The sequence below is a fragment of the Taeniopygia guttata genome, chromosome 9 (assembly GCF_048771995.1).
Source record: "Taeniopygia guttata chromosome 9, bTaeGut7.mat, whole genome shotgun sequence".
Lineage (NCBI taxonomy): Eukaryota > Metazoa > Chordata > Aves > Passeriformes > Estrildidae > Taeniopygia > Taeniopygia guttata.
Window position 1 is genome coordinate 15,123,458 of NC_133034.1, and position 11,572 is coordinate 15,135,029.

The 11,572-nt window shown below is 45.6% G+C and overlaps 1 protein-coding gene across 2 annotated transcripts; it reads left to right on the forward strand.

The window, feature by feature from the left end:
• The first annotated feature begins 1,351 nt into the window (after positions 1-1,351).
• On the forward strand, positions 1,352-10,614 carry UTS2B (urotensin 2B). Of its 2 annotated transcripts, XR_012057388.1 has the most exons (6): positions 1,352-1,661; positions 3,835-3,936; positions 6,793-6,830; positions 8,152-8,245; positions 9,979-10,059; positions 10,208-10,614. XR_012057388.1 is itself a non-coding variant. In XM_004176761.6 (5 exons), the coding sequence occupies exons 1-5, from the start codon at positions 1,538-1,540 to the stop codon at positions 10,002-10,004; spliced, it is 384 nt and encodes a 127-aa protein (XP_004176809.2). In that variant the 5' UTR covers positions 1,356-1,537; the 3' UTR covers positions 10,005-10,614. The 2 variants fall into 2 exon arrangements, 1 of the variants encoding a protein (XP_004176809.2); XM_004176761.6 differs by having other exon boundaries at positions 1,356-1,661; positions 9,979-10,614.
• Positions 10,615-11,572: the final 958 nt, after the last annotated feature.

Here is an 11,572-nt window from a genome sequence, read left to right on the forward strand (position 1 = left end):
AGAAGGTGAGCACTTCAGATAGCTGCTCACTAGTTCACAAGTCTGAGGGAAACTATGAGTTTGGTTAATTTGTACATATTGTATCTCCAGGGAAAATTTTTGAATGTTTTCTCAGTAGAGAACTCTTCATTAATCACATTTATTTTTATAGGCATATCCCACCAAAAAAAAAAAAAAAAAAAAAAATCTGAGCCTCTCCCCCTCCATTTTTGTTAATATTATATCAAATAATAAAATATTACAAGAGTTATTAAAATGCTTATCATTCAATACCTATCCAAGGCACAGAACGAGTTGTAGGGGGAGCTGGGGACTTAAAGCCAAAAGCCCAAACATGGAAATGATACTGTCTTTTAGTTGAGATGAAGAGCAGGTACCATCAGATGAAGCTATCTTGGGTAATCTGGCATGATGTGGTGTCAAAACAGCACACACAGTGAGTCACTAGGAGTGTATGTACAAATCAGAGCTTGCCCTGATCCTCTCCCCCATCCCACCACGGGGGGAGTGAGCTGGCAGCTCTGTGGTGCTTAGCTCCTGGCTGGGCTTAAACCACGACAAGTACAGATGATTCAGTTCTGCAGGAAGAGAAGTGAAGAACAAAGCCTAGCACTGTTACTACTACAATATTTTTCTTGGTAAGGTTGTTGTGGAAAAGTAGTAACAGGTCCCTGATCAACAATGATGGATAGGCAAGAAATGGAAGTCAACCCAAAATGTAGTCATGGCCTGAGAAGGCATGGAATATATGCAGTGTGTATTAGTACTTTGCTCTAAAATTGTAAAACAAGGCTGTGTAGCCAGAACCAGCATCTGACCTTCCACTTCTTTTTTTTCCCCAAGAAAAAAACTAAAGACTCTTGCCCATCCTTGACGTATTCCATACGTACTGCCAAATCTGCACTCCCCCACTCAGACATGATCCCAAAATAGGGTGTGATGCCTTTCCCGTTGACAAAGCCATAAGTCACAGTGAGCAAGACACACTCAACATTCTCTAATCAGTTAAATGAAAAGAGCTCTCCCCCTCTGTTTCCCACCACTTCAGCACTCATTATATCTCACATTAATTAATATAGGCTCTAGGAAGTGAGATGATAAATTACAAAACCCCATTAACCTGATTCTGTCCAAATTGGTAAAATATGGCAGCTTGTACAAATCTTCCTTGCTAACGTGGGAGTCCTCATGCCTGAACTCTGTTAAAGCAACAGCCCTGAAAAAGTATTTTTAATGTGTGTATGTATGGAATGTATATCAACGTGCGTGAACAGCGCAGGCCTGTGGGAACATCAGAATTCATTAGATCAGTCTGATATGAGATATATTGAACAGGTTCCATCTGACATATGTTACTGGGCTGTTCTGTCCACTCCCAGCGGAGTGAATCATATTGACAGGTTGAATTATATCTCAAGAGATATTTTTCTCCCCTCCTCCAAAGGCCATTTGCAATCACGGCACATCCACTGCCTCTTAAAAGTGAGCTCATCTGGCGCTGGTTGCATTGAAGTCCTCCACGGTGCCTGAAGGAAGGATGCTTTTGGGCTCTGGGAACGTGGAGAAGATGTGGTCTGCCCAGCTGTGGCTAGGAGTGCTGACCATCCTGACCATGGCTCTGTGTGTCCCGTCAACACATGGAGACCCTTTTTTACTCCAAGGTAAGCTGGAATACAGGCTACATGACACAGGTAGGTGGTTATCTTTTTTGCTTTGCTGCTTGCCATGGCCAATGCAACACTCTCTTCTCTGGGAAAGAAAACAAAATGAACCTCGAGCTATACTGTCTGTTAACATGGGTGCTAGCGAGAGGCTTGTTCATACTATCATGAGCCAAAGCTGTTGTTCTGCTCTGCAGCTGGCTGTATGACATCTTCTGCTAATCAGTGAAAATATCAGATCTGGTGAAATCTGGTAAGGGTAGCTCTTTCTCTCCCATAAGAAAATGAAAAAAAAATAAAAATTAGAATATCAGAGAGTAGCAATTCCAGTATTTACCATAAAAGATTTGACAGCTCATAAATGTCAGTAGTATGGCGATGCTGAACTTTTTTTTCTTCACTGAACTTCTTTTTATATGTACTTCTCCCATAATTTAAATTAATTTTAACTTGAGTTTATATTGCAGGGAAATGTCAATCATTAGTGCTCTTTTTTAAAGAGTCTTGGCAGTGGAAAAAAAGAAAGAGCTGCTAAGTATAGGCTTGAAAATAACATTGCTTTTCAAATGATTTTTCCTCTAATATCACCTATTTATTTTTGTAATTACAACCAAAACATTCCCCAGGCCACTCTATCTAAATCCTGCTTCTGTTTAGCTTTTACTGGAGTGTTTATAGGGTTGGGATTTTTTTCCCTGTAGCAAATCCTCCAAAAAACTTAACTAGCTATTTTAAAATTATAACTGTCCTTCATACTTAGGAGTGAGGTTTATGGCACTCCACACTAACTGCAGGTTGGTCTGCTGGCTCTGGGTTTATTTCCAGAGATCACAATCGGGACCAGCGGCTTCAGCCGCAGTGTGAGGCAGGGTTGAGTCTGGCCAAATACTTGGAGCATCCCTTTGGCCAGCATCCCTCAGCTTCTGCAGATTTATGTAATGTTAGCTAATGGAGCTGATTCCCACATGCTCTTGAGCATCCTTCAGTCTTGTCTAGTACAATGTTTTGTTTCATGGGTACCAAGAATAATTGCATTCATCCCCTCAGAGGGGCTGATAACCATATGAAACTGCACTGAGAAGTCCTAAAGGTCCTGGAAGAAGAGAAAAAAAAAGCCTTTCTATATAATTTCTTAGTATTTTCCATGGAATTCTGTAGGCATCTTCTAGGGCTTTGTAGGGTCTGGGTGTGGGGTAGGGCTGTTCAGACCAAAGATTTTTTTGAATGCTCAGTGTCCCTATAAACTCTGGCTCCTATTCTGTCATTCTCAAAAATTAGGACAACATTCTAGTCTCAGATGACTCTGGAAATCTGTTGATCAGAGTTGGGAGAGTCTCAGAGCCTCCAGAGAACTGAGCAGTCCCATCCCCTGGGTGTGTTGGTTTCTGCTGAACCCTTGACCTTCACAACCATTAATTTGAGGGCATAGCCACAACCACTAAAGTAAAACCACTGAGAAAGTGCCCTAAAGGGGCCTCTTAGAGAGCCTCAAATTGCTTTAGGACAGCAGCTTGGGGAGGTTTTTCCTGGAAAAATTCTGCGTGATCTTGCTTTAAGTTCCTCCACACTTGAACTCAGGTTCAGGAAGAATCCTTCAGTACCACTGGCAATCAGAGCAGCCCCAAGGCCGAGCGAGTTCAAGAAGGGGCTGTGGGGCTGCAGGGCTTTTCCGTGCTGGTACCCACACCTCAGCCCAGTGAGGAGGGACTTCCCACCTCTGCCAGCCCTGGGAAGGTGCATGGAGTGAGCGGGGGAGCTCCTGCAGTGTTGAGAAGAGAGGATGTTGTGGGCGCCTGCCTGGCTTTGCAGAGGTGCCCACTCCACCCGCCTCGCAGAAGAGCTCGGGCCTGTGTAAATCAAGGGGCTGGCTCCAGCTCTGCAGCCAGTCGTGCTGATGAGGCTGCAGTGCAGCTGGCCAGCAGCCCAGGGCTGGCAGGGAGGGCTTCCCATCCCACACCCTTCCACTGCGCAGCCCTCGCTGCCTGGACATTTTATCCTGTGCTCACACACCTTCCTTTCCCACCGAGCTCCTTCCACCCTGATGAGTGCTGACAGGAGACATTTTCTTTCCACTTCTCATCCTTCTTAATTTGATTAAGTGATTAACTGCATCAATTGATTAATTGATTCTTAATTTGATGAGATTGAGAAAGATGTGTTTTATGTGCTGCAGAGAACCGAGTGCTTCCAGAGAGAGAAGACACAAATCATGAGAACACATTGCTGACTCTGCTTCTTAATAAGAAATTTGCGTGGCGGAGGCCAGAAAGTATTGGTAAGTGAAGGGGAGGGGAGATCTCTGCTTCTTGAATCTGTGTTTGCATGAATGCAAGGAACCTGCCACTCTGGTTCTTCAGAAATACCAACTGCTCAGAAAGTGGAAGCAGCACCCAGTAAGATGCCTACATGTGATTAATGTCAGATGCTCTCCGTCATGGGGCTCCAGGACCTGCTTTTGCAATGCAAAGTAAAGCTGCCAAAACCCATGCGCCCTAGATCCTCAGACACTCAAGACTTTGCTGGGAACATGTGTGTGTACATAAGTAAAAACAAGAAAATTTTCTGTTGAGCCCCTGTGGCCCTACTGTCCCTTAGATGTTGTGTGCATTGCCTGGAGCATGGACCAGCTTTGGGAGCCACACCCCACACAGCCCCGTGTGCCTTTGAGAGGCAGCAGCACCTTGTTTTCATTTGGGCAGGGGGATTTCACCAAGATTTTCCAGTGAGATTTACTGGGGTTAGGTGTAGTTTGGGACAAGGGCAGGGGGAGCTCCTTGGCCTAAGCCCCTGCTCCTGCTGGAGGAGGTTGAGACAACTGGCTTTTCCCACGCAGCCACCAAAGATGGGCCTGGGAGAGGCTCTTCCTGTCGGAGCTCTGTGAACAGACACCAAATTTAAAAGCCACCCATCTGTGGCTAAACTCAGACCTGCTGAAGAGAAGCTTGTGCTTTCCCTGACATGAGGCACAGCGATCACAAGCACCAAATGGATTACAGAGGTCAGCTATTCCCACGGCCACTGCAGCCAGGGGAGGCTTTGGGCTGGATGTGGTGGTCTCAGAGCAGGGAGCTGCCCTTCCCTGTGAAAACAGCTGAGAGGGGGCTCTGCAAAAACATTGTTATGAAAATCCATTTATCAAACTCACTCAGTGCTCTTCCCCAGACCCTTGTTAATGCAGCAAGGCAGTGGTTAAACAAGCTTGGGACAAGTAAATAAACATAAATAAATCAAGCCTTGTACTAACAAAGGCATTCTTCTTGCAAAGGGGATGCATTCAAGAAATAACATTTTTATGATAAATTTATGGATTATTGCACTTATTAGTCCTAGAGGAAAGGCTGCATTTTATGCCAGACAATTGAATATAATGAATCTCCAAGCAGAGCACAGACAGAGGATTTACAGCAGGCAGTTTCTCAAAGCTTCATCCATAAATTAACTTCCTTCTCCCTGTCTGAGATAATCTGTTCCAAATTTCAACTGCTGCTTATTTTGTATTCATAGCAGTCATTGGTCAAACTTACAGTTTGCAAAAAATCAAGCCAAAACAGGCACTTGAAACTCTGAAAGAGGCAAAAATGTTAATAATAACAATTCTTAAGTGACACTTTTGACTTATAGATATGCCTGGGTCTGTCTGTCTACCTTATGGGTATATAAAGATATACTTAGGAGGAGTCTGCCTGAGGTCATTGCTGATACTGCCAGGAACAGAGCCCACACCTTCTGATTCCATCCCCATCCCCATCCCCATCTCATCTCTCAAATTGAATCCTGATGTAATGGATTTGCTTAGGAACTGCTGCTTTTACTGTTGAATGAATATCAGAAAATATTCAGGATTTTTCAACAAAACTGTTCCTTTCTTGAAGAAGGAACCAAGAAGGCAGTCAGCTCTTTCTTGGCACTCTCCTGCTCAGTTTCAAACGTTCCAAAAAAAAAAAAATATATAGCCCAAGTCTGGCAATGTGTCTGTGTGCTGGAGTCTTATCTGAAATCTGAAATCAAGGGGAATTATGTCTTAAATCCCCCTGATGATCCAGACCAATGCCTGCTGCCACACTAGGAACAGAGAAAAGAGGCAGCTCAGGGCTGTTTTTTGGTTTGCTTGTGGGCCCAGCAAAAACATTCTTTAGCTCTTTCCTGGCTCTTCTGCTTATTTTACTGCATTTTTTTCCCAAACTAGCACTTAAAACCAGCTGATCACTTTGCAGTCCCCTCCCAGAAGAACTACTGTAGCCAGTCACTCAGCTTTGACTGAACTCATCTGTCTTACTAAAAAATAACTGGTTTTGACATCACTTTGGGTCTGGAATAAGGTACCTCAGTCCTCAAGAGAAGTGAGACTGACATTCGCCACCCCTGCAGCTTTCCCTATTGCTATTCCATGCTCTTCTCAGTTCAGGTGGATATTTCAAATCCTGTTCTTAGGCACCTAACTCTCCCCCCTCTTTCTGCATGGACAGTTCATTCATCCACCTGCATAGTTTTTTGCCAGCAGTACAATACTGGCTAGCCTTGAGAGCTCCAAGTCTGATCTGTGGGGCTGGGCCCCAGATGCCCTCATGCTTCCCTAAGCTTTAGAAGTGTGGAATCTGTGCACTTACTGCTATGTGACATTTCCTGTTGCTCCACTCTGCCAGCCTGGGTCTTTGCTGACTTATAAATCAGTAAATTATGCTAGGTTAAATTTGTGTCTTCTGACTTCTGCCTGCATGGGTGATGTGAGGATAAACAAGTCTTAAAGGAAGCAGTGGGATTTCATGTAAAAGCCAGTGACAAAAAAAGCCAGCATTAGAGATTTGCAGTTAGCAGGATAAAAATTAAAAAGCAGCAGAGTTTCACCTGAATTGGTATCACAAAGTAAGTGACTTTATTGGGCCAATTCCCCTATGGCCTGGTGAACAGTAAAGAAGCCTCCCTCATAATGGAGAATTAGGATAAGGTCCCATAGGATTCAGCAGAGAAAACCTGCTTTTCTCTCTCTGTTTCTGCTGACATTCATTTGAAGTTAAATGATTTTTGCTTGATAACTAGATTTTTGCTTGTTGACCTCTGGAGGGGCAAATGAAGAAATGTTTTTTAATTTGAGCTTCAAGAAGCAATGCAGATACTCTTTTCCCTCTTGCAGACTGGGAGCTGGCAAAGAAATTTGAAGAGCTTGAAGAGGTGAGAGAAGCAAATGCACAGACACATAGATGCATGTTCTTGCATGGGTAGTTAAACAATTGTGTAAGCTGTCTTTAAACTCTATCCTTCCAACTTTGCATCCTGCCACCCTTCCGCTGCTGCTATAATGTAAGCATGGATTGAGAAAAGGGGAAAGCAGAACCTGCCTAAACAGCTGCACAAGCTGGAAAAGGTAAAAAGAGAAGAGGGCTATAGGCTGGTGCAATAAAAGTTGAGCAGTTCCTGCCTCTGACACCAGTGAAAGGCCAGTGAAGGCCAAGCCAGGAAAGAATTAATCACCAAAGGAAATCTCCATAGGAGAAAAGGAGATCATGTTGCCTTGTATGAGCTGGCTGCATCAGGTAACAGGTTGGAGGGAAAGTCACTGCCTGCCTAAACCAGAATTTTTTCTGGACTCTCCTTGTAAGAGTAGCCCTACTCAAGGTCAGAGCCCTGCTGAGCCGATCAGAGCACACACATACAAATAGAGTCCCCATCCCACACCCACTGCCCAGGAACAGGGAAAGGTCTGCAGCAACTTTAGTGTGGCTCCCATTGTGCCCCAAGCCCTACAAGCAGTGAAAGTGCTTTTTTCCCCTTCTCAGGCCAGGTCCAGCTGTTCCAGCTGTTTGCATGGGTGCTGGAGGTCCTGCTAAGTACCACATGGCGCTTTAATTTCAGACTGAAAAATCCCAGTCTATCATGCCAGACAGGAGGCTGCCAGGTCCTCCAGTAGCCTCTCACTCCAGTGCTGAGGGACATGAGCTCTGACTTTTTGAGAACAGCTCTGCCAGAGCAAAAGTCAGGACGGTGGCTGTTGATGTTCCCAGTCCACAAGAAGAGAGTAGCTAAAGATGAAGAAATGCAGCAGACTGCCCACATTACAACCAAGGGAAGGTAGCAAGAACTGTGAGGGAGAGAGAGGAGGGACAGCCCAGGGCAGTGGAGAAGCAATGTCCTCTGCTGCAGTTTCTGGATGCCTGGAGACTTCTTGTCCCAGCACTATCCTGATTCTTAGTGCTGCAATATCCTTCTACACAGCCTCCCTTCCACAGGGACTTACACCCAGGGTGGAGGGAAAGAGCATGGAGTGCCCACACCACTGCCACCAAACAAGCAGCTTAAAGAAGGAGGGCATGAGGAGGTATGAGTGCTCCAAAGGCAGATCCTCTGGGAATGGTTCTGCTCCAGGGAACACTCTATCCTTCCAGTGAGGCTGCCAGCCAATCTACATGTCGCTCCTCTGCCCTGCATGTCCTAGCACTCTGTGGAGCTCCTCGTGATGGGGCCCTTGTTTACTCCTGTGTTTCTGTTTCAACAGCTGGAGAAGTTGAAGGATCAGCTCTCAGCTGAGGATGGGTCAGAGGTGGCCTATGCCTTGGAAAGTCTCTCAGCATCCCAGCCCAAAAAGCGCGGTAGGTTTTGAGTTTGAGCCTCTCAGCCATCCCGTCCACCCGCATTTCCAGGGCTTCCTTTGTGCAGCAAAGACAGTCGCAGTAAACATGCCCTAAATATGCTGAAAAGCAGCTGGTTGGCAGTTTTTCAAGCAGTCCTGGCCCTCTCTTATGGCTGGCTGGTTCAGCAGCTGCTGAGGAGGATTGTGTCCCCCAACCCTGTCTGCTGTGGAGGGAGATACACCAGGTCTGCACACCCAGGGCCTCATGGAGGTAGGCAGTGTCACATCCTGCTTTTCACAGAGAAGTGTGGGGTATATGAGCCATGAGTGCCTGCCCTGGAGGGGGGGAGTTCTGTATGAACACTCCCCACAGTGCACCCCTCCTTTGCTCTGACCTCAAAGCAACTGCTGGAGGCATAATGAGGCATGTGGACTGCAGGCATTCCCCTCTGCCAAGGTCAGAGGCTCCCCACAGAGAAAAAAGAGCACTTGTCTGCTGCTAAAAAACAGCTAAAAAGGATGTGGAAATCAACCAAGAATGCAGGGAACTAAGATCTGGTATGCCCCTCAGTTGGTCTCCTAGCTTTGTTTTCCAGTCTGTATCCAGTGGCTCAGGAACATTTTGCACGAGTGCTCCTGTGAAGCTGCCCCTGACCAGCACATGGACGATGCTGCTCATGCTGCCTTTCAATGGATTCCTCCACAAAGCTGTAGCAGCTGCGAACCAGAAGTCACTGATGACAGATCTGGCCTAAAACCAGAAGAGCTGGTTCTGCCCTTAGCTCTGTGCACGTGGAAGCTGACAGCTGCCAGAGAGCCAAGAGAAAATCCCTTTGTGCAAGAAAATCCCTTTGTGCAAGGCTTGCTTAGATGCTTAGGTGATCCCTAGGCAATATGCAATTTGTAAGCACCCCTGGAGCCTGTCATTAATTTGGCTAATGCAATTCATGCTCCTACCAGTCTGGAAGGTTTAATGTAGATAAAGCTACTTCCCGTTGCCAGGTTTAAATCAGATTCTGACAGATATGAAAGCAGGGAATCTTTGTCTTCATCTAAAGTCCTTCCAGTCTGGGAGGAGCTCGTGTCTCAGCATGAGAGCACTGCTGATTCAGTAGGAGTTTTCATCCAAGGTCCTACTTTCAAAAACCAGGTATAAATCTCTTCTCATAATTGATAACAGGAAACTCACATGGGATTCATGCTGGTTGTGAAGCAGTTACTTTTTCCAAAACCAAAATATACATTCTTCCCTAATTTAGTCTTCTTAGAAGATTCTACAGAAATACATGTTTTTTGTAAGATGATTGATACCAGAGTGGTAGTGGCTGGGTTTAAAAGAAGTAAGAACCAGATCTAATCTCTCCAAGTCAGTATCCTGCTCTTCCAGTCAGCCACAGGTGCAAACCCCTACACAAACCTCTGAAACAGTAAAACTGCTGACCAGTAGGCAGGAAAGAAAAAGCTAGTTCCTGATATTGCTGAAGTAGAAGATAAGGAAACTTTTTAAATCAAGCAACTTGGAGACAACTTTTAGACCCCATGTTTACACTATGAGCAGTGAAAAGAAACACCTTCTAAAAGTGTTATATAAACTCAAAGCTGGTTATTGAGATATGTCCTGAAAGCAGAATTCTGTCTGCATGCTCCAGCTCTCTCAAGACATGGGTCTTTTGAAACCTTCTCCAGGGCTAGAGCGGGAAGCTGGAATAAGTCCCTTGTATGCTGACATCTTTCTTTTGTATCCCTTCACAGCCTGCTTTTGGAAATACTGCATCTGAAGGCTTGTCAGGACTGGAGGATGAAGATGAGCCCTTCCCCAAACTGCCTTGCTGGGTATTAACATGTTAAGAGTTTGTTCTGTTCCCTCATCGTGCTGCTAATCTGGAAGCCACCCTCCATGAGTGCACCACAGCCAAGTCTAACAGGGGCCGTGACAGGAGCTGGCAGCCCACTGCCACTCTCTGCTGTTCCTTTCTTCCAGGTTTAACCTACCACCATCTTCTACTCAGAAGATCCTTCCCAACTTTCTGTGCTGTCCTGTGTGTGCCATTCAGGCTGCTGCCACTGTACACTCTCCCCATTCTCACCAGGTCCCCTGAGGCACTGAGCACTAACTCAGCTTCCCCAGGCTTGGGGCCCTGCCCACACCTGCAGACGATGCTCTCAGAGGTGTCTGTGTTTCCTGTCGCCTCCTGAGCAGGTCTGTGCTGCCCTGGTGGCCGCTGCTGGGACAGGAAGGCAGGCTGGGTGTGATGTGGGGGGCTCAGGGCTGGATTGCTGAGCCAGAGCTGCTCCTCGCCGTGCCCCACAGTGTGCACAGGGGAGGGCAGGCAGTCAGCTCTGGATCCTTTGGATACCATTCCAATAAAGATTTTCTGTTGCACAGAAGCGTGCATTTCTCAGTGTTTGCTTTCGCAGCCCCTGCAGTGACCCGAAGTGCAGCACATTTCCCTTGATGCTGGCTCCTGTTACCTTAATGGTTCATGTGGAGTTCACAATAGAAGAAAAGCTCCCATTAAATACCTAGGGTTTTAATGTGCCTGAGAAATAGACCCTTCCTTTTGGCCAGGATCAGGAATGAGAGCTGGGTCTTCTTTAGAGATATTTATGGGATATTGTCCTCATTGGATTGGACCTGACCCAATGGTCTCTATCTGCTCACCCCAAGGAGATGTTCTGAGCAGAGATTTTTGGTTCATCTGGCTGGTAAATGCAGGTGATAGCTGGCCTTGTCTGCTGCAGAATTATATCTGGCCCTGTCCAAAAGGAAAAGATCACAGTCCATTAGTGATTCCTACATATATTCATCTCAAGTCACATTACCCACATTTATTTGCAAAAGCAAAGGACCTGATTCCCAAAAATGTAAATTCAAAATAAATCCCAATATCAACTTTAAGGTTTCCAACAATCTAAAGGAGAGCAGGATCTGGTAACCACTGTGAATATGTGGAATGATTTTGACTGCCTCTCCAGCTCTGTTGAGCCATGTGATTTAACTGCAGTTTGCATATTACATATTCTTCCAAACGTTACCTGTGCCAAAGGTGTAATTACCATCCTAAGCTCACTGCCTTGGGCTCTGGCAAGGAGCACAGGCTTACCACAGCAGTACCTTGCATGCACTTCATTAACAGGAGACCTATTCATCCTGTTGCAGGCCAAAGCCACCACCTAGAGAATAAGGCCAGCTTGCTTGATTATATCAGTGAAGTCTAATGGCATGCAAAATACAGTTTCCTGTTACCATTAGTTGTTTGTTATTTCTTTGGTGGTGATTCAGAACCCATTTCCCATTTGTTCTTTTTTGTTTTGTTGCTTTTGTATGAGTGAAAAAGGTATGTGG

Coding starts and splice junctions, on each gene's coding strand:
- UTS2B (XM_004176761.6), top strand. CDS start 1,538: ATGCTTTTGGGCTCTGGGAACGTGGAGAAGATGTGGTCTGCCCAGCTG. Junction 3,937..6,792: donor GCGGAGGCCAGAAAGTATTG/GTAAGTGAAGGG, acceptor TCCCTCTTGCAG/ACTGGGAGCTGGCAAAGAAA. Junction 6,831..8,151: donor AATTTGAAGAGCTTGAAGAG/GTGAGAGAAGCA, acceptor CTGTTTCAACAG/CTGGAGAAGTTGAAGGATCA.